General features: G+C 35.3%; 2 protein-coding genes across 2 annotated transcripts; one reads left to right on the top strand and one right to left on the bottom strand.

The window, feature by feature from the left end:
• The first annotated feature begins 4,254 nt into the window (after positions 1-4,254).
• Positions 4,255-16,289, top strand: LOC141459846 (protein takeout-like). The gene is made up of 7 exons (XM_074139377.1): positions 4,255-4,578; positions 7,321-7,387; positions 8,907-8,999; positions 11,585-11,735; positions 12,165-12,301; positions 14,067-14,216; positions 15,729-16,289. Exons 2-7 carry the CDS (start codon positions 7,324-7,326, stop codon positions 15,878-15,880), a joined length of 747 nt encoding a protein of 248 aa, XP_073995478.1. The 5' UTR covers positions 4,255-4,578; positions 7,321-7,323; the 3' UTR covers positions 15,881-16,289.
• A 2,073-nt stretch (positions 16,290-18,362) lies between these two features.
• LOC141459844 (uncharacterized) lies at positions 18,363-25,622 on the bottom strand. Its single transcript, XM_074139375.1, has 7 exons — positions 24,772-25,622; positions 24,312-24,495; positions 23,826-23,932; positions 22,844-23,008; positions 22,671-22,751; positions 20,506-20,757; positions 18,363-19,180 (listed from the first exon to the last, which is right to left on the bottom strand). The coding sequence occupies exons 1-7, from the start codon at positions 25,351-25,353 to the stop codon at positions 18,452-18,454; spliced, it is 2,100 nt and encodes a 699-aa protein (XP_073995476.1). The 5' UTR covers positions 25,354-25,622; the 3' UTR covers positions 18,363-18,451.
• Between the last annotated feature and the right edge of the window lie 302 nt (positions 25,623-25,924).

A 25,924-nucleotide genomic window follows, 5' to 3' on the forward strand; every position in this document is an offset into this window, starting at 1 on the left:
TATGTAAATAACTTCTTCAGTTTTATAGAAACATGAATCCACCTCCTGTCTGCATCTAAACATTATTCCCTAATGTAAACATGTAATGTATGATTGGACATACGTTTATGATGTATCGGGTTCCTTAAGAATTGGTCCGTTAGTCTGGGCCACTGTGATCCAGGTCAGTGATGAAATCGCTGGAGCAATTGTTTGGTGGGGACACCAAGATCAATAGGATTAATTGTCATTGAAATCTATAAAACAAATAGCTTATAATTCAGTAAATTATAAGGAGCGAGGAGTAACAAGTAATATTTTTACTTGCAATATGTTACCAGCTCAAGGAAAACACTGATTAATGAGGAATAAAAAAAACCCCTTCCTCTATCTAAATAATAGTCCTATATAAGTCTAGCGAGTCACCAACATGGTTAAATGTGAGTTAAAGATAAGTTCCATATAAGTCTAGTGAGTCACCAACATGGTTAAATGTGATTGTAGAAACTGCATTTAAGTTTACAGAAATTGCCACTAGAGTTCTCCACTGGTTGGAGTATAAAGTAAGCTTACCGCCTACTTAATGGCGGCTAACAAGTCTACAATGTGCCCATTTCTTTTTTATCTATTTCACGATTAAACAATAAAAATTCTGAAGTTTTTTGTTTCTGTTAACGATAATTGTGTAAATCATGAAGTATTATTCCAATAGAGATATTATTTATCGTATTTTTAACGGGATTTTTTTTTCTCGCTTAATTCGAAAGTTTATCAAATACCTATGGGAGAAATGTTGAAAAATAATTTTTAAATTATTTATTTCATTGATTTAATTACGTTTAAATTATTGGCCAATCAGAATGCAGTAGGTTGCAGACTGTGGGCGGGTCACGCCCACCTCTACTGTGGTCACGCCCCGTCCAATGATATCCAGTTATGGGCTGGTCAAAGCTTACTTAACAATGGTGCTTCAATACCTTTCAATTATTTGTCTAAATGTTGTATTATTTTCTCATATTTTATTAATTTTTTTGTTATTTTAGAAATAATATTAATGTTACGTAGATACTGAGAAAAAATGCTAACAAATTATTCGAAAAAAGAAATAATACTCAATTTTCAAGAAATTTTTCATTAAGTTAAGATCGTTTTCGAATAGTTCTCGCCAGTATTCGACAGTTTCACTTTACTTTTTCATGAATAGAATCTCCTATGAACACTCACATGACTTTTTCTTACCATATTTTACGAACATAATTGAATTTTCTTGTAACTTATAATTGCATAATAAAAAGATCACATTAATAATAATGTTGGTAGAATGCGACACATTCTCTCTGAACCAAACTATTAATTGAGAAAAAATTACAAGCCAAACTGACATTTAAGCTTAAGTACGCCATTAGACCAGCATCAAATAAATCTGTTTGGCTGATTCATAGCAAATTACAGAAAAAAGCCTTTCTTTAAAACTGCACTTCCAGTGTATTTCTTCTTGGAGATTTGGATAGAAATTTAATAATCAAATAGAGAAACGTAAAACATTAAATTGTTAGAAAACTTTATTTAACCCGTCCTAAAATATACGGTGTCCTATGTAGAGGTCTAGTGAGTCACCAACACGGTTAAATGTGAGAGTGTAAGGATGGTCCTATCTTGGTTTGATGAGTCGTACGCTTGTGAAGTCGCAAGTCTGAAAAAATTAACCTATAAAGAGATACTGAGAATGTTGGCCGCGCCAAAACGTGGTTCGAACCATTAGTTGATAAGTCATATAGTGAGTGAATAAATCGATTTGATTAACGATTGAAATTAAATTAATTCGCTGATTAAAATTAAAGTTCAATTAAATTTAGTTCGATTAATCTATTGTTTTAAAATTAGGTTTTTTCTTTAATTTTAGATATTACGCAGCGCAACTAGAATTTTCTTTTTTTTAATGATTAAATTAGTAAAGAACTTTTAGATAATACTTTTAATTAATGGTTCAGGAAAATCTATTGTTAAATATTATACAGGCTACAGACTTTTTTTTTTTTTTTGGAATACAAACTGCTTATATTATTTTGAATAGAGATCATTTTTCCCCTAGAGTATATGCAGTGGTTTGAGAACCTGTTCGTAATTAAACAGGATGAAGTTAGCAGTCGGGACTAAGTTCATGCCTATTGTGTTGAGCGTATCAAATCGATTTGTATATCCAACTTATGGATAAACTGATCTAGAATGATTTTTAACCTCAAAAACAATTCGATCAAAGAATGTGATGGGCGTTTTACTCTAAAATTAGTCAAAATTCAATTATAGTGGACTTTAAAAAAGTCACACAAAAGAATATCAAATTTTGGGAGTAGAAGTGATGACGCCATTACATGGATTTGGGAAAAGTCAAGCGTCACCACTCACAAGACACTTCTTTTTCCACTTTTGCGTCATTTCATTGATTTATTTTTTTAAAATTTAAAATGCGTCAACGTCTGAGGTTGTTGGTGCCCGGAGTTTTTTGCCAGTCCACTGCCGGCCTCAGGACAGTAAGAACTGTCCGGCAGTGAACTGTAAGAAGCTCCTATAAAGAGAAAATCTAAGGGCCAGCAGCTGGATTCGAACCCGGGTCAATTAAATAATGAAAGTTTTTGGAAATTTATAAAATTTAATGACATGCTCTACCAAGTTACTTCATATTTGAAATAATTAATTAACATACACCCCTATACTAGACTGAAAAGGCAACGCTACAAACCTCTCGCCAGACTACTTGACAAACGTTCGAAACTTAACCTACATAACAAAAGACTCTTATATCTACTGTTACTGCGACCTATTTGGGGTTATACGGCCAATCGAAGTATGGGGGATCGACTAAGCGTTCCAACTCACTACGCTTCCAGACATTACAGTCACAAAAATACTTCAGAAAACTTCTTTACGCTCCGTTCTACGATATGTATCTAACCTCCACTATCCATAATGACCTCAAAATCGCTTTCATTATATGTTCTTGCTAACACTCGTTTTCTCAAATTTTTGATTCCTCTACAGCAGCTCATCCTAACCCACTCATAAGAACACCTATCTTCCTCCACATTACCAGGTGGATCCTCTAAGGAGATTGAAGAGAACCACTCGTGATCTACTCTTATCGTGAGAGCACAGCACGTTACTGGAGTGACACCACTGGATCCTTCTCCACTCATGATTTTTTTAAATTTTTTTATCAGGTACCATATTTGCTTGGTGCAACATGTAAATTCCAATAAAAGATTAAAAAAAATTAAATACTTAATCCCTATTAATTTGTCCAGACCATTTGGCCGCAAATTATACTCCATTAAGTGGCACTTTAAAGGGGGAGCTAACCTCCCATATTTGTGGGAAGTATTGCTGTGAGATTATGATTGGAGCGAAAGCAAAGTTTTGAACGTTGACGGTGAAGGGGGACTTCAAATGGATGCTGTGATTGTCCCGCTTCTTGTGATTTTCTTTTTTCCTGGATTCAAACCAAACCTCCTCAGCCAGGAATAATAATTCTTGGATACTTCACAGACCTGCATCCTTTTTAAATTTCCAATTTTTCACCCGATTTTCCTGCTTGCCCAGGTAACCAGAACTTTACTACTCTGAGCAATCTGACATTTTCTACTAGGTTTTTCCTTTGCGCATTTTAGAAATTGAAAACTGTTTAACTGAGGGACTAAAAATGTTTTTAATGAAACAGATCAAATAGGCTGCCTATTCAGGTCGCATTTTGCCACCCCTGGCTTATAACGCAACGATACTTGCCGATTCTGAGTGATCTGATTTAAGATACCAAGATTCAGTGGAAGGAAACCAAGAATTTTTGGAAGGAACATCTTCCTTAGGGAGTTAGGCTAGGAAGAGGGTGGCCCCATGCTGGTGGCTCCATGACGCAGACTCCATGAGGCTACAAACCGCCCCAATTATTACCCCACAAAAACAAAATCAAATTTATTCTTAGAATAATAACAGTAAGAAGAAAAAGGTGAAATCAAAGTTGTATACCTTTCCTGTCCACTAATAGCTCTGCAGACCCTGGCCGTGCAGAAATACACGCAATGGCGATGCTCCTCCTTTTGGGGTTATCTCAGTTGACAATCTATTGCTACAAAGATTTCCTTTTAACTATTTAGATAAATGGTGTCTATGACAAACACAAAATGATTAAAAGTTCATTTTAAATTTAAAAAAGAAAAGAAAAACCAATTAAGAAGAAGACACAAAAAATAAATCTGGCATGATGACTCACACGACTTCCTGTTAAAAAACTCTCGTCTTGTTTTGAAGTGGCTCTTATGAAGGATGGTTAAACCACTCGGGAAACCTCTTCGAAAGAACACTCCTGGTTGGAGGATTTTGGCCAATATTGAACACCAATTCGAGTTATCTACAAGACATTTCGAGTTATTCTAGCAAAACACACACACACACACAGATATCTACAAAGAGTTAGAAAGATCAGCGAACTGGACTCCAGCGTCCAGAGGGGAGAATATCCTTGAGGCGAACTAACGCGCCGCACGATATATATACCTGATTATCTGGCAACTGTTTCATAGTGCACTGAATCAACAGAGATTACCGGTAAGTTTTTTTTATAATTTCTATTTATCTATTTTTATTTACTATTTATTAATACAATTTCAAATCGATATTGAAAGTTCGTCATGTTTCTAAGTACCAATCGATATTTACAACTTCAATCTGTTCATCAAAATAAACCATTTTACTCTCTGCTACATCTCGTTCGAGGAAGTATTGTAATCATGCAGATTTTGGATTAACGCCCAACTACCAAGTAGGTGTCGTGGACGGAGGCGACTAGCAAACATACTTTACTGTAAATTTCTTTTTATTAACCATTAAATAAAATCCAAGGCCTAAGACCGGGAATCGAACCCAGTACCACAATGCATATTAGCTTCGCAGGTCTCTCAGGTTTCAATATTAGGCCATTATTGGGTGGAAGGGCGCGGAAAACAGACTACCCGAAAAATCCGACCCTACTACAAAAATTAAAATCTTAAATCAACCAAAGTGATGGGCAAGATAAAATAGAAACCTTTCAATCGCCAAGAAAATTAAAGAAATCTAGAAAAAGCAGTCCTATCTAGTCATATCCTGATGAAATGACTAGTATAATGTTTGATTAAACACTTCTTACAGTAGAGGGGCTACCGTAAAGTTAACTAAACAGATCTTCCGTGGTAAGAGAAGGCATGTGTTCGCCCTTTCATGTTCAATTAAGAGCTCTTCTCTTTTTTCATTTTCCTGTGGGTACCAAATATAGTTGTTGTACATATCTGCAGCAAATATAAACACGGTGGCTATCATCGCAAAGAACATAAATGTGGTATTGCTGTGTGGGAAACCCTGCTGTCTTGACTTTTACGGTTTTAGGCTTCAGTAAATAACTAACTCATTAAGGAATAATTAACTCATTAAGGAATAACTAACTCATTAAGGAATTACTAACTCATTCAAGAATAATTAACTTAGGAACTACTAACTCATTCAGGAATAACTAACTCATTAAGGAATAACTAACTCATTAAGGAATTACTAACTCATTCAAGAATAATTAACTTAGGAACTACCAACTCATTCAGGAATTACTAACTCATTCAGGAATAATTAACTCATTTAGGAACTACTAACTCATTCAGGAGTAACTAACTTGACCAAAAATGTCCCAACCTATCTTTCCCACGCACTAAAATGTGCAAGTCTTTTCGGCTGAACATATATCTGCGAACAAGCTTTTTCAATCATGAACATTACCAAATCGACAAATAGAAATCGATTGAATAATTAAAATTTGGAATCCAATTAACATGTAGCCCCCCACAAAGATTGATCCAAAATATTGAGGATAATAAAATGGCAATTCATTTAGTACCTTATTAAACTTTTTTATAATAAAATTATAATACAATTAAATTGCACTTTGTTAATTATAATTACTCAGTAAACAACTAAATAAGTAACATGTAATATAGTTATTTTGGAGGGGGCCCGCCCTGAACTTACAAAAACTCTTAAGTGGCTCTCAGCTTTCGAGAGTCTGTGCATATCTGGTCTAAAGTCTCGAGTTCAACCGAGACTAAACATATATTTATAGTACGATATAAATACAAGCAAATTTAAGGCAGTGTATCCAGGAATTTCGCTCCCTGGATAAGGCACTTCCGGTGGGGGCGGAGTTATGCTTCCACCTTAAGCCTCCATCTTGCCTAATACGAAGTACATGAATAAATTCCACAAATTTGAATAAAGTCGGTTCAGAGGAAGAGAGCCTCTTTACTCACAATAAATTCTGATGTCATAACAATATTTTTTTCTCGTACAAAGTTCAAGTTTCAAGAAAATTTAATTACGTGAATTGCAGACAGGTAGGTGGCTGCATCAGATTGTTTTATTATCGCCATCCCGATTTTTAAAAACGAAACATTTTATAGCTTCACTAATTTGTATTATATTTTTAATCGAGGCGCCACGGTAGCCGAGCGGTTAAGAGGCGAGACCTGCAAAGCTAATATGTATTGTGGTTAGTGGGTTCGATTCCCGGTCTAGGTGGCCTTGGATTTTATTTAATGGTTAATATGAGAAATTTGCAGTAAAGTATGTTTGCTAGTCGCCACGGTAGCCGAGCGGTTATAGGCTAGACCCGCAAAGCTAAGATGTATTGTGGTTAGTGGGTTCGATTCCCGGTCTAGGTGGCCTTGGATTTTATTTAATGGTTAATATGAGAAATTTGCAGTAAAGTATGTTTGCTAGTCGCCACGGTAGCCGAGCGGTTAGAGGCTAGACCCGCAAAGCTAAGATGTATTGTGGTACTAGGCTATATTCCCCAGTCTACACCTTTAATGGTTAATATGAGAAATTTGCAGTAAAGTATGTTTGCTAGTCGCCTCAGTACACGACACCTAATTTGTGATAGTTGGACGTAAAGCCCGCCTGAAAATAGTAGGCAATTACTTTACTTTTTAATCTTTTAATGACGAATTCAATTTTAAAACTATTCATCATATAGGGCTTCAATAAAATTAAAAATTAACCAAATTTTGGGAAGGTTAAAGAAATTGTATATTTTTTTATTTTAAATTTAAATAATTTAATTTGAAAACGAGAGGGAAGCTTGAAACACATTTCCGCCTTTAATCCACCTGGCGGGACATCTGATGATGACATCAAACAATAATTTATGAATCTTTGTTGTTAAAAAATTAATCATTCCTTAATATTGACGATAGGATATTTTACAAATCGTCATTAAAAGTTCCAAACACCATTAACATTGATTAACAATGATTACGTCTGTTGCAGAGAATGGCTAGACAGTTACTTACGCTAATTGCGTCGGTGGTGTACATCCTGAGTACACCAGTTCAAGGTGAGTACCTCTGTGTGCACCGAAACTAACATGATAATTTCCTACTTCCGCCATCTCTTTTTCCCCCAGCTACCAACATCCTGTTTCTTCTAACACGCTGCAGGTTACTTTTCCAACCATCACTTAACAGCCCCTCCCCAAATAACACAATTACGATTTTAAGTTTCCATCGCATGTACACGTTTTGAGGAGGCCCCTAAAGACGGAAAAGTGGTTTTCACCGATTTGCTTTGTGGTCAGCTTAACTTAAAAATGGAAAATCGTAGCAAAGTTGATCCTTTGCCGAGATGCGAACAAAAGGATGCTGCAGCCGCAAGGTTTTACTCCAAACCGGACATGTACCAGAGAATCAATCTTCCAGTTTTGGAAATAAGACACAGCGCTATGGATTTTCTTTTGACCCTGCTGAATCCCAATTCCAGAATTTGGATCTTCTACTTAAAACAGTTCTTCCAAGAGAAAGGCACTTCTGAGAGAAGGAGTTGGTCAGATTTCCCTTCAAAGTTGGCCAGTTTCCTGTATTGCACTGCCTTCGCAACATATACAATTTTATTTAGAATCAAATATGAGACTAAATATCCAAATCTGAATGTAGGGTGCTGAACGGAGAAGCACTTCACTGAAAAAAAATTTCAGTATTTTGAAATTTTCCTCGGAAAAGAGCCACAATAAGTTTTCCCTGAAACTAGATCTACCAATATTTGTACAACTTTTTGTTAGTACAGTTTCATCCCATTAAGGATGCGTTTCGGTACAGAGGAGGGCAGGATTGCCTCTAAAGTGCCAGTTTTCAGCAATCTACGGTCCTTGCCTTTGGTGCAAGAGAAGTTGAATTACTAAAAATCGAATATCAAGAAAATTACCCGGAAGTATGAGTCTGCTTCTTTTGACTTTTTCGGATACGGCTCCTCAGCTGTTCTGCACACTTCCTGTATACGCAGATAGTCAGCTGTTACCTTGAGAATAGAGACAGTCGTGTAAGTTTTCACACACCAGATTTCCTGTTGTTACAGATATTTACATGGCTCCTGTTTTTCACTCTGACCTTGAAAAATAATTTCATTAATACAGAGGTAGACGGTTGGTCAGGATCAAACGTGGGAAGTAAAATTAAAGGTGTTAATTCAACTGAAATATTTAAGTTTTGCATAACACCCAAACTAACTTTAATTTTTTATTCATTATTTGAAACTTTTGAGTAATTTTCCTGTTCCTGAAGGAAGGAAGGAAGTGGTCATGTCAGATTTCCGAAATTGAGTTTGAGGAATCTATTATGGAGATTGGGTACAGAGGCCCCTTCCGGTTGGGAGATTTAGATCGCTAAGTTACGGTTGGCTATCATGGTGGCGACGAAAAGTAATGCACAATTATCCGCTTCCTCAAAACCCACAAACGCACAGACTACTTCCTGAGAAACTAATTTTCTCGAACCCAGAAAAGCCTCAACTCCATTAGATCTTTCAGTTCGAAGTAGATTTTAGCTTACAGTAAGATACAGGCGATGTCTGTCTGTTCACAGGAGGCCAGCCAGAGCTTTGCAGTCTAAGTGCCAAGAATCTACCACAATGTTTAATCACCGCCATCCAGAACGTCATCCCAATACTGGTTAAAGGTAAAGTAGATTTATTTCTTTTAGATCACACACAATCTTTGCATTTCTCTGACCCTGAGAGTGGTTTAGCAGCCTAATTATGCAGAGATAGAGTTGCTCTTAATGTCATCTATCGAACTAGTCAACCCCAAATTACTATTTCTATACAAGATTTATGATTATGGTTCGAAAAACGGTTTGGAACAATTAAATCAGAAAGGCTCTTTGTTTTTTAAGAAGCAATCGACGTTAAATTTAGTTTGTTACAAATTGCTTGCAAGCGAACAAGCCAACTGCCAACAACTGTGTAGTAACCATTAAGAAAGAAATATTTCGTCCCTTAAAGGAAACAGTTTTACTGGAGTTTCTAGATTTGGGAAAAACTTGGCGACATTTGGCTATGACAAAGGAAAATAGGAAAGCGTAAATAAACGAGAAAAAAAAATGTTTTACGGTTATATTTTAAAATCGATTAAACGCCTAATATTAAGTATTCGTGAAATTTCAAATTTTTTCTGTCAGGTGAATTGGTACTGATTTTATTTTTATAAACAAACCTAGTGTGGAAAAGGTGGTGCCTCAAGATTGGAGCTGGGAAAACAATAACCTGGTGTGCAGGCTCTCCTCTCACTAAAATCCTCAGAAATAATTGGAATCTTTTAAAAATAACCTAATCTGTAAGGATGTAACTAAGGCGGTCACACCATCCTATAATCCAGTCTTTTTAGAAATATAAGTTCTTTAGGACTCGGAGAATCATATTTCTTTTTTCAGTGTCAAAATAAACAAATTAAGGGTAGCCAGCCAATTGAGGTTATTTGGTAGCAAATACTGCAGAATCTTCCTTAATAAGGTTTCATATAGATTTAATCCTAAGCATCAATGTAATTTATGTGAATTTGAAATACATTACGAATAAACATTCCCGAACTAGTACAAACGTAAGAATAATACGTAGACTTAATCGGCTAAGCGCCGATTATGTAACAGTAAAACAAGACGAGTGATTCTGCATTATATAAGTGACTGTAATAATATACTGTAAACTATTTCTAGCAACTGTAATGCAGATCTTGCACCCAAAGATGCAAATGATAACGGTAAGTTAATGTAATAACAAACCGTTTGATGCAGAGATATATTACAATCCCAAGGTCGGCTATTTCTTGGTGACGCAGTTTGCAAAACTGAAAAATGCGTTCCTTTAATATCTAATTTCCTCTAAAAAAAAAAAGTGTGAAGTAATTTTCAGGCACCAATTGTTTACATTTTTTTATAGCAATGTTTTAAATTAACGGCAAAAAATTAATTTGAAAAACATTTGAAATCAAGTTATAGCCATTCAGTGCTGTAATTGGCAATGCTTCCATAACCTTAAAATCTCGATAAATACACGATGAGGTTTTACATAATTAAACAGGTGTAACATCAAATTGAAGAATCTCTATTTGAACGAATCAGTATGAGTCACACCTATACCATCTGAGTCACACTCGTACCATGTTCTTGTTACCACTATTCTTAAGGTTCTAATGTAAATTTCCTCCTAATTCCGAACATTTAAGTCATATTTCATTCTTACCAACATTATACTGCTGAAACGTAAACTAACAGGGAAGGCTGCCTATTCTGATTTCCAAGTGAACAACCTATTGAGTCAAGGTCAGCTTGCAATAGAGGAATTTTCTTCTAGTTCGATTTTAGTGACCTTCTGTGACAGAAAAAACATTCAGGACCGTAATATTTCAGTAAAATGGTACTTTAGAAGGATTCTACCCCCACCCCTCCTTTCACAGATCAAATTTTCCGAGAGTCATCTTTTAAATTTTCAGCAGATCAAGTTCAAGGAAATCGTAGAAACTGCTGCCTTCTTTTAACAAATCGTATTTCCGGTCACCATATTGTGACTTCTTCAAAGCTACAGAATTTGTGTTAGCTTTTAGTAGCCGCAAAATATTCATATTAAGGATTCAATTTAGCGAGGAACCGTTCTGATCTGGACCGATTCTTCGCTTAATGGAATCCTTAATCTAAGCAACAGAACAAACATTTTTCTGTGACATTTTTTCATTTTCGAGTTCCAATGAATGCATTCTTTCGTCGACAACAACTTTTTTCCTTCTCAGGGGAGCCCCAAAATCGGATATTTCCTAGGAAAGTAGAAAATCAAATATCTGCACGATTAACATTCCTTTTCTTTGGAGTGAGAGCAATACAAAGAAAGTTACTTCTCGTAGAAGTAGTGCCAACTTTTCGATACCTAATTTCCCCTAGAAATACCACATTTGAGGGCTACTACAGCCAAAAATACGGTTTTGAAGAAAGGATTTTCCTGTGGTGCAAGTGCGCATGAGTGAACGTGAACACTCGAGCAGAAACTGAAATAGAGCTAACTTATAACCTTTTCTTTTCAAAATCTCTCAAACCTTGGGGCACTTTTTCGAAATGTTTTCACATTTCCTTCAAAACTTTAAACTGACATTATTTAACGCTGCAGATCGATTGTCTCTCTGCGTCGCAAAAGAACTAAATAAATAAAAAGACGAAGTTTTCACAGCCAATTTACTTCCAATGAACTTGCCAACAAGTTTCTATCCTTATTAAAGGTATCCCAAGGTACGGAGTGTACCCGATGGACCCGATGCACATCGACACGCTAGACTTGTCGAATTCACCTGGTAAAACACTAAACGTCAAACACAAATTCACAAACGTGGACCTGCAAGGATTGAGTTCTGCGGTGATTCGCCATGTCAGGTAAGCAGTTTCATCTTTATTCATTCATTTTAAATAAAAAAATTTATCTAAGTTTTATATTTGATTTTTCGATCAAGGACACTGAATGCTCATCCATATTCTATTCTCGTTTTTGATTTGGTATTTCAAAATGTTAGAATAGGAAATAAAAGTAGCGTATTGTTAGGAGAACAGGTAGATTGTATAATTTCAGCTGTGAATGCTAGGGCGAATACGTGAAGGTCATTAGGCGACTCTAGCAGCCCGCACTTTAATAACTGGACCACTCAAGACGACTTTCTTTCACGGCAAACTATTAATTCTAGAAATAGTTTTTTTTAAAGCTAAAACATATGTTCACACTGTTAACCAGCAGCACGGAAAACGCATGTGTACCAACCATACTCCTTTCTTTCACGTATTTGTTCTTTTAATCTTGTGTTTTTCCAGATTAAATCCCAAAACTGTGGAGATCGATGTGAACGCAATACTCTCCAAACCCGTCGTACTTACAGGCAACTACGTATCCCAGGGCAAGATCCTGACTCTTCCGATCAGAGGCGGTGGAAAGTTTAACATCACCCTGAGTAAGTAGGGCTCTTCTCATTACTATCTGATCTGGCACTTCCCCTACACACACACACACACACACACACACTTCCATCTTCAATCCTCTTCTTCCTTCACAGCCTTCTTTTACAGAACGAGAACAATACTTGTGCATCCCAGATCCAAACTTTCCCAAATTAATTAATTAAGAATTTATCAGTTTACGAAGCTACCAGTAATTGTTTAGGGAGTACACCAATCATAGAAAAACATGCTAGCTAATCGTAAACAAGTAACCATCATAACTATTGTAACCATTATAAAGGTTTCATCGTCTCAGAGGGTGATGTCTAAGGAACGGATTTTTATGTATTTAAAAATGCCAAATATTTAATTAAAATATGCATTTATTTTCGTCAATTATGTGGAAAATATGTGATTTTCTTAAAATATTTTCTGGAATATTTAAGTAAAATGGACATTTTTTTTTATGAAAATGGATTTTTTTTTGGGGGGGGCAAGTTATAATTATTTATACAAGAAAAGAACATTTTTACAATTTATAATAATTTATTAGGAACAAAATAATTTGTTTTTACAAGTTATAATGATTTATACAACAAAGAACATTTTTACTATTTATAAAAAGATGTGTTAAATTTTCAATTTTGAAAACTTCACTCTTCGAAATTGTTTGCAACCACATGAAATTTCAAATGTTGGAACGTAAAGTGACGACGATCTGGGCGTAAGATGGACTTGTAACGACTAAAAGATCGTTCTACATCTGGGCGTAAGATGTTATAGGTGCCTTGCTGAAAGAAGTTGGTTGTAAAGGGTACACGATGTTCTGAGGTAACTTCTGTTCCATTGATAATATCAGAAATCTGGCAGAAGGTCTCCCACCCTTTGTTCTTGCTCAGTACTTCTACCAGTTTTGATCTGATCAGATCTCCCTTACTCCCAGGAAAAAGTTCTGCTGGAAACTCGCGAAGATATTTAGCAACCAGTTGTTTGTTTGAGGCCGATGTTCGTGGCATTTCACCCAAAAAAGAATACACTAAGTGACCGAACGAAATGAATTGGACACTTCAACGAACGAGCTGAAAGAACAGACAACGTCAGACAACTTCAAAGAACTAACAAGTGCCCGTCACTGTTTAGCAGCATTCTGTGTAAATTACAATAACCATTGTACCCACTGTAATTCACAGCCCTACAGTCTATGGTTCACAGTTCCTGTCATGTCATGAAAATATGCCCAAAATGAAATATGTACATATTTTGATTAAATATGTAGAAATATTTATTTATTTTAATCAAATATGTATAAATATGCGATAACATCCAAATATGTGAAATAAAAGTAGACTCAAACGGCTTAAAAAGTGTCAGTATGAATACTTCTAGTTGAAAAACTTCTGTAAATTGCCTAGAAAAAAATATGTTAATACATACGAATCCGTTCCCTAGTGATGTCACACTTCAGTGTGTTCCCAAGTTCAACATGAAACAGTGTGACACCAGTTTTAGACACTTGGCCCGCTTGGTCTATCAGTTCGAAGATATTACTATAAGATTCCAAACCAAACAAGATTCTTACTAATGTCAAGGGCGCTGAAATGTTTCAGTTTTTCTATTTTTTATTATATAAAAAAACAACTTATTTCTTAATATACTTGCATTAATATATTAATATATTTTGATGTTTTGTTTACTTTAAATAAAAGTACATTGCCTACAAACAATTTGATTTGACAATAATTCAAATTTTTCAAACAAAATTTGTATCATTTATTACAGTTAATATGCGAGCTGTGCTAAAGATGAGAGGTCATCAAACAACCAAAAATGGAAAAGTACACGTCATGATGGACAGTGTGAAATTCCCCTTTAAAATTGACAAGATGGAATTACTTTTTGAAAATTTATTACGTGGAAACAGACTGCTGAGTAAGTAGAACATAGTTTTGTCAATCAATCACCCCACTTCTCTCGCTTGACCTTCGTCAGAAACTTTCAAATTTAGAAACGTGGGTTTTTCACTGGGAAAACTTCTGCTTTCTGGTCCTCTGAGCATGGAAAATGGCGGTTTTGCAGTTTGCTTTCTAGTGATCGTGAAAAAAATCAGGAGACTTCTACTTTTATGTTGAACAAAAACAATATCACTTTCTAAGAATGGCTTTAAATTTCTCAAAAACGCTAAATTCATATAGATGTATTTCAAAGATTTCCACTTTCTCTACATTTCGTTTTGAGTAGCTCCTGAAAGAGAAATCCTGTAGCCTAAAATGGGATTCCTCATAAATAATGTAATGGTTAAAGTTTATTAATCTGGAAATGGTACTGGCTTGGATTGTTCTCCCCTCTATTTTCTCGAAAACGTAAACATTTATTCTGAAAATTAGAATTTAGTAGATCCCAAAAACGAATTTTGAGGTAAAAGTTTAATCTTGCAAAAAAAAAAAAAAGATCTAGTTCGACATAGCAGCAGTACACTACAATGCGACAAAGAAACAACTATGCTAGTATTTAGATGGGCAAAAACCGGACTGGATGTCAAGGACATTATGAGAGGCTCCTCCAATCCTTTTGTCTAGCTGTATTCTAGGTTTTTTTATTTTTTTTAAAACTTACGTTTAGAGAAAAGAATTAAGAACTGAGAAAGTTCAAATTCCTAATTTGAAATTCCGTTTTTTTTGTTTTTTTTTATTTTTATTTTTTAATATCCTTTTAATGAAATTTACACCTGTACCTACGCTACAGGGAACAATAAGTAAATGGGATAGTAACGTGTCAGACGTGAATGACGGTCATCCAGTGATGGCCGCCATTGGTCACCCCAGTTGGTCACGGGGCCAACGGCGCCTCAGCCGTCTTCGAGGATTGGAGGGTAGCCGTAGTTGAAGACAAGTTTGCAGCTAAAGGGTTGGGATGAAGTGAGAGTTTTTGATGAAGATTTTTATATCGGATTTTGGCAAGTTCTCTGAGATGAGTGGAATTTGGAAATCTGTATGTATTGGTGTGGTTGCTAACATAGAATGGGAGCGTCTACTATGCGGCGGAGTATTTTGGGGATTGGAGTGTTTGTTGCAGTCTATTGATTTTTTAGCTGTTCCGTAAAGTTCGAGTCCGTAAGTCCATATTGGTGGTGAGAAGGAAATGGCACTTTACGGAATAAACTTTCCGGTATTTTGATTCTATCTGCACCTTGCATAGTGATTACAAACATGCAGATCTACAACTTTTAGTTGAATAATTAGGGAAGGATTCGAGTCAGCTCCCCCCTCTTTACAAACTGTGAAATGTTGGTAAGAATAAGATATGAATCTAATTCCGGATTGTAAACAAAAATTTGCAAGTTGATCCTTGAGAAACGCAGTAAGTGTAATTTTGGGTGAGTGTTCGTTTACACTAGATTTATAAAATAATTGCAAAATTATTATTATTATTGTTTTTTTTAAGGCGACACCTTGAACAGTGTGCTAAACGAGAACTGGGAATCAGTCCTGGAGGATATGAAACCATCATTTGAAGAAGCGATCGGCTCAGCGTTCAAAGAGTTCGCAAACAGAATTTTTAACAGAATACCACTTTCTGATCTTTTGCAAGACTGATTTTCTTTTGTGTGTTAATAGTATTGAAGTTAAAACAAAAACTATTTAATTCTGTGGCTTGGTGCAAGAAGTGCCAATGTCCAAAAAAAGGATTACCAGTGTACGTCCTCTTTGACGACCTAGAGAGGAGGTGGAAATATTGATGCTAAATTTTGACATTGGCACTAGTAAGTTTTAGTAACTCAGTCACTACTTTGAAATTGGCTTCGGCACTCCTTGCTAGAAAAATTCTGATGGTTAATATACCAAAACAGATTTTTTACTAATTTTTACCAAAATCTGACATTGGCACTTCTTGCACCAAGCCACAGAATTATAAGTGTAAATAGTGTTAGTAGTTTTGTATATTTACAATAAGTAAGTTAGTTTTATACTAGAATGTCAGATATAATTGGCTGTTCAGCGAACGCCATTGCTAAAAAATAGAGAAGAAAGAACAGGTAGTGATGTGGATGAAATAAAAAAAATATGCAAAATTATAGAATAGTAGCAGTTTAGCCAACTGCTACACGTGTGCCCACTTCCTATCTTGCGAGTGATGACGTCTGCTAGTCTAGCACAGCGTTTCCCACAACTTGTGCTACGCAAGCTGCTTGTTGGTGGTACGCGAAAAATAATTAATAATGGCGGACATAAAAATTACAAAAAAATAATTAAAGCATAAAAATATCATAGAAACGTTTTTTCTTATACCTAATACATAAAAATTATTTTAATTAATAATATTATTACAGTTTTGTTAATATGTACAATAATAAGGTTGGACTTACGAGAAAGTATAATAAGCACATTTAACAGAATTAAAATTGTCTTTAATGGAGTATTTTCCCAAAACCCGAAAACACAAATGATAATTGGATTTCAAACTCCCCTTCTATAAAGAAAATTTAGGAAAAGCTACATCATTATCAATGAAAGATAAAGAAAATTTAATAGAATTATCATGTGACAGATGAGTATGTAAAAATCTGCTTAAAGAGACTGTAATGAGTAAGCTCTATCCAAGCAACATTAAATTTAATTGGTACTTACAGGTAGTTGAATGCTTAAAAGAAATTAATTTAGAAGATTTGGGCACAAATATAATAATCCTAAAGAAGAACTTTGTAAATTAATTGATAATTTAGAAGAGAGAAATATGTACCACAATTTTTAATTATTTAAAAAAAGTTTTAAAACTAAGATCTTACACTTTACGAAGTTTATGAAGTGAACATGAACTTGAACTGCTTTGTTACAGATACATTGTACGTATCTCTGTACAAATAAAGATGATAATAATAAAATAAACACTCGGAATAACAATTTTCACGGAATACAATCATTTTTACGAAGTGGGACAATTTAGCATGATGTACTGCCAACTGGTAGGCGAGCCAAAGAAGGTTGGGAAACGCTGGTCTAGCAGAACGAATTTCGATGCCTATTGAGCTGGAACAAAAACTCAGTTCTATTGTGGACTATTTCAGTTTGGATTTAAGGCAGAGCTGCTTAGTAATGCAGCCACTGAAACCAAACAGTGTTTCTAGATTTTGTCCATTCAGGCAGGAATAAACCTTTTACTGTATACTAAGACTTGGTTTATAGCAATCAGGATCATGGAACAGCAATGAACTTTCCAGGAAAATGACTGATTCAATTTCAGCTACATATTAAATTATTTCTAAGAGTACGAAGTTCGTAGCTGAAATAAATGAATGAATATAATGAAGTGGGCGATGAAGGTCATCACGTCTTTTCCTAGTGCCCTGTGTGCATCCCCTAACCTGTTTTTCTTTTTTCCAGCCAATTTCCTCAATGAAATAAGGAAAACTTGACTTTTCCAGTTTACTGAGTATTACTAAGTTTATAGATATTGTTTTCATGTGATAAAATCCTCTGGACATATGAAACTATTTTTATTCTACTTTAAAGCTACAAATTCATTTCCATCAGCCGTTTGTATTACCATGTTTGCAGAAAATTCTGCGGGAAATTCTAAGAAAATGTAGAAATGTTCTTTCCCAATAGCAACTCGTCTCTCCAGAACAGCTGACAGGAGATGGAAACATTTCCTCCCCAACTCCGGAACTGCCCCTTAATAACATTTCCCAGGTAAAAGGTTTTAAATGAAATTGCTAGATCTATATAATAGATTAATACACCGAGTTTATCGAAAATCAGAGAGCCGTCTTGGAGGAGATCAATGAATCCCTCTGGTGGCAGAAGCCTCTACGAGTCACTCTCCTGCGAGGCTGACATCCTCTAACTCGTGCTTTTGGCCTCTTAATTCGGACACATGAATATCTGATACAAAGTACCTGAATCCAGAGCACTTCAGAGTAGACCTCAACCCTTCCTAACGAGCAAGCTAGTTGGCCACATTAAAGTAGAACTTACCTCATTCAGTGACTATGTGTTCCACAGGTTACCTAAAATATCGTAAAGACAGAACTTCCGTTCAGATTAGCACGCGATACTGAAGATGGAAGTAAAGAAGAAATTTGTAGTTTCCGGTTTATTTATTATTGTGTTTGTTTTTAATCACACACAAACATCCAAAAAAAAGAGAGCTACGATTGTTTGTATGATCTATTTCGCTTGCTTGGAGGCGGCTGGAAATTCAGTGTCACTGGGAAAGTTGAACACACTGTTGTCCGAAGAGACATATTCAATTAGGCTCTCCTGATCACTGCTGTCACTGCAGCCAAAACTGGATTCGGAAATCTTTTCCATTTCCTTAATTTTCCTCAAAAATTCAGTTTTCTGTTTTCTCAACATTTTCAGGTTATGTTTCATCAGTTCCTCTCTGACACCCCAACCTTCAGAACTGGACAATCTCTCCCTTTCCATTTCTTCATTGTCTTCTCCGGATGAGCTCAGCTCTTCGGCGGACGAGCCATTTGCACTGGAGCTTGTCGACCCCGTACTCTCTTCCTCGCCATCATCGGTTTCCATTAACACATTTGATTTAGGTTTGACGACAAATAGGGATGAAGATTTCTCTTTTAACATGGTGGATACACTTCGATAAATATTCTTGGAACTTTTACTGCTGACGGTTGATTCCGTGAGCGTACTCGCGGCCACACTCATTTCCTTTGATTGGGTCTGCAAATCCGTTAGGTCTGAGACTGAATATTGATCTTCAGGAAGTAGTTCTTCTTCACCTTCCACCATTTCCACGTGCAAGTCTGGCCCTTGTTTGGATGAATAGAAATGACAGAATCCCAATGCGCCTTTGGATGTGCCGTAGGCAATAAGGTTTTCAAATTGGGCCAGCGTAATGATATGTCCTGGCTCTATGTATCTGTGTACAATCTACAAAATATAACAAAGCTCTGCTGAGTATCTCTCAGATGAAGATTTCTTACTGCTATTGTAAGTAATTGTACATAATTGGGAAAATTTTTTTCTAAAACGAAATTCTTATCAGTAACACCAACAAAACCGGACTTCCAACTCTTAATCTAAACAATCTAAACCTGATGCCTCTTCGATTAATATTTCTTATAGAGAAATTTATTTCATTTATAGCCGCAGTTCATTTATATGTGTACCTGAAAATTGCTTCAAGTTGGAAGTAAGGACTGTAGCGGGAGGTTTTTTTAGATCTTTGCAATTCTTAGTTGTTTCGGATAAGCAGTTACGGAACTAACCTTCTTAAAGAGTTATATCTGATCCGGATAGCCTGGTGGAGGAGGAAACATTAATTCATTTCACAGCGGATAGTTAGGGTATGAGCAGAATTAGGAACTTCGGCTGGAAGTGGTGAACGCTAGAGGAGTTCCTGAACTGTTTGCTGTTTCCCCTCTTCGACAGGGCAGCTTCCTAATACAGCTTCAGCAAACAGAACCCTTATTCCGGACAGAGATTCCTGAGAGCGTGGTTTGCCCAGGTCTGCGATTCTCTTTCTGACAGATCCAAATAGAGAATAGAGGGGGAGCCGGGAATCGATCCAAAGTAAGCCTAGGCAGGCTACTATAGTCTTTCAGGCAAAGCTAGTCTTAATATTTTTTATTGTTGTGATGGACATGAAACAAAAGCTACTTAATTTTAAATTCAACTTCTACTTGGACATCTAGGAGGCTTTGATTAAAAATCCTTTGATATTTCAAATATATTCTCCGGAAGGGCTCTGAGGGAAATTTATTTTTTCCATTTTCTAGACAGTCCCAAAAGATTTTCACTTGGACTTGGTTAAGACGGTCCATTGGGCCAAACCATCCAGATTGAAACGTTTTTTCAGACAACATTCATCTTAGTGGAGTTCCTGGTGAAGCTGTGACTGCGTCAGTTTTGGGTTCCCTTATCCTACGTAAAAGGGAGTACTAATTTTTAGTGATCATTTTAAAAAGTGAAACCAACAATCTTTTTTGCACAAATTTTTTAGATTTTCAAGAAAGTTGAATTAAGTTAACTGCATTAAGAGAAAGTCCGAGGGAGTGTTTACATCAGGAGAAGTTTGAGTTCACAAAGATTAAGTTTTAAGGGCCGATTTGGTTCGTATTCAGGTAGCTCATAACCTATATTTATAGGAAAACCTTCAAAAAGGGAAGAATAGGAAACTCTGATCACAAGACGTGCTCCTGATGCTGTTAAATTACTTTCTATTAAAATAAAAAAGAAAACAGAACTTCACTAACAGTATTTAGGCCAATACTCTGGATCTCCATTGCACCCAGTCCAGAACCGCCCACGCCAATTAGATCTCCATTTCCGTGTGGTAAACCTTTCAGGTTTGCGTAACGCATAAACTTACAGCAATATGGAAATTCATTCACGAAAAGTTGTCGTCGATTTTTGGGACTCATAGTGGATAGCTTGCGACTGGTTCGCACATCCCAAACTTCTACACTCTCACTGTGAGTCCACTGTCCGGTTAGTACTTTTGAATCCTGCAAGCATTATTCAAGGACAATTATAAGTTTCATCATAAAAATGTTTACAGTCGGAAATTAATATTTCAACAAATCACTTCTTCAATGCCTTTAATGTGAAAAAAAAATATTTAAAAATGTAAATTTACTAATTCTTAGTTATAATCACCATTAACATATGCACTTACGTTGATTACATACATTCATATATTTTGTTTACATATATTTTATTTTTTATTTACGCGTAATTTTATTAATACGTAAGGGAAGGGATTAGCTATGAGGTTAGCATACTGGACTCCCACGCGGAGGTCCCGGGTTCGAATCCAGCAGCTGACCCTTAGATTTTCTCTTCCTAGGAGCTTCTTACAGCTCACTGTCCGGTGATGGACAGTGTTGTCTGTAACGAGAGAACACTGTCCGGAGGCCGGCAGTGCACTGGAAAAAGCTCCGGGCGCTAATGACCTCAGCTGTTGATGCGCCAAAAAAAAAAAAAAAAAAAAAAAAAAAAAAAAAAAAAAAATACGTAATTGTTTAATTTTAGATTTCTTGTAAATAGGTTATACACTGTTTTTAAATAAGTAAACATTTTTAAAAAGTAGAATACTTCTCAACCGACCGTAAGTGAAATCTTTTGAACGTTCTTACGATCTTCAGAGAAATCGAAATACTTAATATTACTAGAAGGTTAAGATGGCCCGCTAGTAACGTCAGTCGAGTATGTGCTGCGCTCTATTGCCAGCACAAGCAATCTGCCTTTATTGTGCTTGGAGATTTCAATTTTATTGTTAAATGTTTCAAATTTTTGTTTCACAATCGATTAATTTTACAGATTATATTCTCCAACTACAATCTATTTGCTTCTTTCTCCAATTAATATGAAGATGGCCAAATAAAACGCCGAAAAGTTACAACAAAAATAAAAAATAAAAATGTTACACAGTAAGCAAATAAATTGAGAGCAGCATAAACTATTTTTTTTTAAATAAAATGTTTATTTATTAATAAACGTAGCGTGTAACCTATTTACAAGAAATCTAAAACTAAACAATTACATAATAATAAAATTACGCGTAAATAAAAAATGAAAATAATTAAAAAAAAAAGGAAAAAGTAAACTTCAAAATATATCAAAGTATATAATCAACGCTAGTGCATATGTAAATGGTGATTATAACTAACAACTCACAAATGTACTGAAACCGCCTTTGTATAATTTGTATTCTATTTTAAACTGTAAATAAACTTTTTCAATTTCAATTAACAACTAGTAAATTTACATTTAGAGAACTATATCATTAAGATAGAAATTGATTTTCAAATAAACTGCTTATAAAATAATTAATAAATAATGTTTATTGAGTGTAAATGGCCATAATATAATCATTCAACTGGTCTATTGCTGGCAAATTTGATAAATTTATTTATTACGGGCTGGTAAATATTCCTATTCGAAATATCCTTAACAACAGAGACATAAGTCTATGTATCGGAATGTATTAATGAAAAGCAGGTTTACTGCGAGTATTTATTGCAGGTACAGGGCAATTGTATCCCTTCAATACCTATGTTCTTTGCCTGGCCAAAAAATCGAGTCCTCAGATTCAAGAAATCCAACGTGCCAGTATGCCTCAATCTATATAGGAAAGACAAATCCTTTATTTTAGCAATCCTATGTAAGAAGAAAATCTCTCTGCAAAGCCTAAGAGGGTTCTAGAGGATTTGAAATTAGTATTTTAAAATCTTCAAGGGTTTGTAAAACACTTTGAATGGTTAAAGAAAAACCCAGCATTTTATAACTCCTACTGATTTTTTTTTTTTTTTCAGCATATCTGAAGGTAAAAGAATCCTTAAAGATGACACATTCTTTACAAAGTGATTTAGATTTAAGAATTTACAACTTAAAATTCAACAATTAACATATATCTCACCAAAATGTCCAACGAATCACCACAGATGTGAGGTCCATATATATGTTGTACAGGATTCGTACCAGAACGGATGTCCCAAATCTGAAAAATGTTTAAAAAAAAAATGCAATTTCATTTCCGCTACAAGTTTATGCCAATTGTTTCAGTAAAATTTATGATTTTGTTTTGTTTACCTTGACTGAGTTATCATTTCCACCAGAAAGAAAAACTGCCTCATCCTTGAATTTGATGGCATGAATCCGCCTGTAGTGGCCATCATCTTTGTCTTCTATGTTATTTAAATACATTTCTATCAACTTGTCACAGTCCATATCTCGCCTCTTGAATTGAAGTAGTTGCTGTTTAGGTAAAAAAAACAGATGAATTTGGCGTTGTCTGTAGAATTTAAGTGAGAGAAAACAATTGCCTTGACTTACAGGTAATGTAGCATTTAAGCGTAGAAGTTTAAACATTTTATAGCTAAAAGGCTTTCATTTTTAAGAATAAGAGAGGGGTTCAGTCAAAGCAAATACTGTTTGGGACACCTGATGGATTGAATTTGAGCGAAATTAAAATTTAGAGTCTGGCTTTGGTCATCGGTGTAAATAGTCTCCAACATTTAGAATTATTTTGCAGCAGCGGCATGGAACTATTGCCTTTCGCCGGCGCAATCAAGAGACTATTATGGCCTGGAAATGTGTGCTCATAAATACCAGTGTCAGTGTAAATGAACAAGATTCTTTCCAAGCAGTAAATCAGAGGGGATATGTCCCTATACAGTGTAGCCAAGAAAGGAATGATCCCATCAGAAGATTGTGATCACAGGTTACTGGGTTCCAGGATTAAGAACTGGAACCTAATCAACAAATCTCTGCAGGTAGATGAAAATCTAGCCAGATATAAAGAAGATGTAAGGTGATGTAACGGATACAAGACATTATCTAGCAATGACGATCAAACCAACATAATTTAAAAACCAAATAATTATTCGATTAATGTATTTTAAGTAAATAAAATACTTAAACTGTATTAAAATTGAATTTAACTAAATATTTATGTATTGTTAAAAGTGTTTAATAACCCATTGAATTTAAATAAATGTCCAGCTCAAAATAATCAATGGCTCTAGTTTCTTTCGTTGTTATATCTTAAGTCACCAAATTGTGAAATACTTACCTTACCTGTCCGCAAATCATAAAGCCGTAAAGTTGCATCCTTTCCTCCGGTAACCAGCTTTGAACCAGTCATATTAACATCAAAAGAGTTGATCTCATTAGGCGTTTCTGAAAGTCAAAGATCATAATTTGGATTTGATTCTTGTAGATGTAAAAACTTGATCTTTACACTAAACTTTTGTTCTGAAAAGTTAGTCATTCATGTTTTATGGTGATTTCATATCGCAATTGACATAAAAATCAATCCTAGAGATGCTTTAGAAAGCAAATCTCTCTTCATTGTGATTGATATTGAGATTTAAGTTCTTCTCGATTTCAAATTGCCTACAAATCTAATACAGCTCTAATATAGTTATTTACATATGCTTTCAAAAAAAAAACTTTAATTAGATTAGATGATTGTATACTTTATATTTTTTATCTAAAAAATTTATTGACGACCAACATGAACCCGAAATGGGGGTGGATCATCATGCTCGATATTTACCTCTAATATATTCCCAGGTAAGCCACGTCGGATTCTCGTACATGCAGATTAAGATAACACCACTTTGGGTGCTTCCAATAAATATTGGTACACCATAGTTGGGCAGTTGTCTGACGCACATTATCTTTGACGTTTCTCCATAGACCAAGGGCGTGTACATTCTTCGCTCTTCCCTGTCGCATATCTGTGAAGAATTCGCAGATTTATGAGTTTATTTGCTAACTAAAGAGAAATTAATAAACTCTTTGCTCTCAAAGATTTAACTTTGTTGGTACTATATTTCAATTATACCACAACTTAAAATTTGTCGTTGAATTTTTATCTAGCTGAACTCAGACTTCGGAGAGTGAAAAACAGTTTCTAATTTTCAATAAAGTTGACTCAAATGAACAGTGAAGAGGAGAAAGTAACATTTGTTTGGATAACTTTGCCCTAAAGAGTTTACCTGAAGTAAATTTACCTTGAATTCTCCACATCCGCATCCGATTCCTAAATATTTCCCACAACTAGAAAACGCCATCCCATTAATGGATTCCAAACGTTTTGGAAGATGCAGTCTCTCCAGCATTTGCCCTTCACACTTCTCGTAGACGTCACATTTGAATTTATAAATACAGTCCGTTAAATGCTGCACAGCGAACTGTTCTTCAGCTAGTTTCTCCGAGAAATAGGATAACTGTTGTTCATATTTCTGTAAAAGTTCCCTAGATTTGGGCAGAAACACAGGCCTTCTGTTCAGCATATCGCATTTCCCTTTGACGATCGTCCCGCCAGAAGACGGTCGTGGAATTCCAATGTCCGAAGTGCTCACACATGTATATGGAAATTTGAAAGATGCCGAAGACTCAGACAACTGAACACGTTCTTCCTCATCTCCACTTTCTAAGGATTCTTCTACGAAGGATGTCGAGACTTCTGTTGCTGAGAAATCTAACAGCATACTCAAATTAGAATGATAAAATGACATTTCGCCCGATGATGGTGCTTCAACGTCCGACTGACTACCCTCGGACATGGAACGATTCATTTCTTCTGTATCCATCTAGCCAAGTTTTAGTTTACGGAAACCGTCGGCATTAAGAGCAGGCGACTGGCCTAAAAAGAAATATTACGTACATAATATTAAGATCGGAACTGAACAAACCCAGTCACGTTTATCAATACGTACAGCGCCACTTAAAATATCCAATTTAAAGAATATATTCACTCAATAACATTTTCCAACCTCTCAGTTTTGAATTGCATCTATAATTACAAACTAACACAAATTAATCATTTGTAACATATGGAAATTAATGGAACAAATAACATCTGTCTGTTCGTTAGAATTATGATGCTAAATTGCGCCTTTTTGCTTGAGCAGGCTGGCTCAAAGGTTTTTTTTTTTTTGGACAATTTATTGGAGACATTGCGATCAGGTAAAATTGTATAAATTGATTGTTCAAAAGAGAAATCGATTGCAAGAAAAGCAAAAGTGCTAACCCCATTAAACAAATTAATTTACACACAAAAAAAAACGGCTGGGCCGCTCACACAATTTTATTACTAAATTCGTGGTTCATTTAATTTTGGTATTTACTTCAAACTCATTATTTTTTAAATTTATTGAATTC

Source organism: Rhodnius prolixus, unplaced genomic scaffold (assembly GCF_049639745.1).
Source record: "Rhodnius prolixus isolate KJV_2025 unplaced genomic scaffold, Rpr scaffold_23, whole genome shotgun sequence".
NCBI lineage: Eukaryota > Metazoa > Arthropoda > Insecta > Hemiptera > Reduviidae > Rhodnius > Rhodnius prolixus.

Coding starts and splice junctions, on each gene's coding strand:
- LOC141459846 (XM_074139377.1), top strand. CDS start 7,324: ATGGCTAGACAGTTACTTACGCTAATTGCGTCGGTGGTGTACATCCTG. Junction 11,736..12,164: donor GCGGTGATTCGCCATGTCAG/GTAAGCAGTTTC, acceptor GTGTTTTTCCAG/ATTAAATCCCAAAACTGTGG. Junction 12,302..14,066: donor AAAGTTTAACATCACCCTGA/GTAAGTAGGGCT, acceptor CATTTATTACAG/TTAATATGCGAGCTGTGCTA.
- LOC141459844 (XM_074139375.1), bottom strand. CDS start 25,353: ATGGATACAGAAGAAATGAATCGTTCCATGTCCGAGGGTAGTCAGTCG. Junction 24,496..24,771: donor GCGGATGTGGAGAATTCAAG/GTAAATTTACTT, acceptor AATTCTTCACAG/ATATGCGACAGGGAAGAGCG. Junction 23,009..23,825: donor ATGATTTGCGGACAGGTAAG/GTAAGTATTTCA, acceptor TTACCTAAACAG/CAACTACTTCAATTCAAGAG.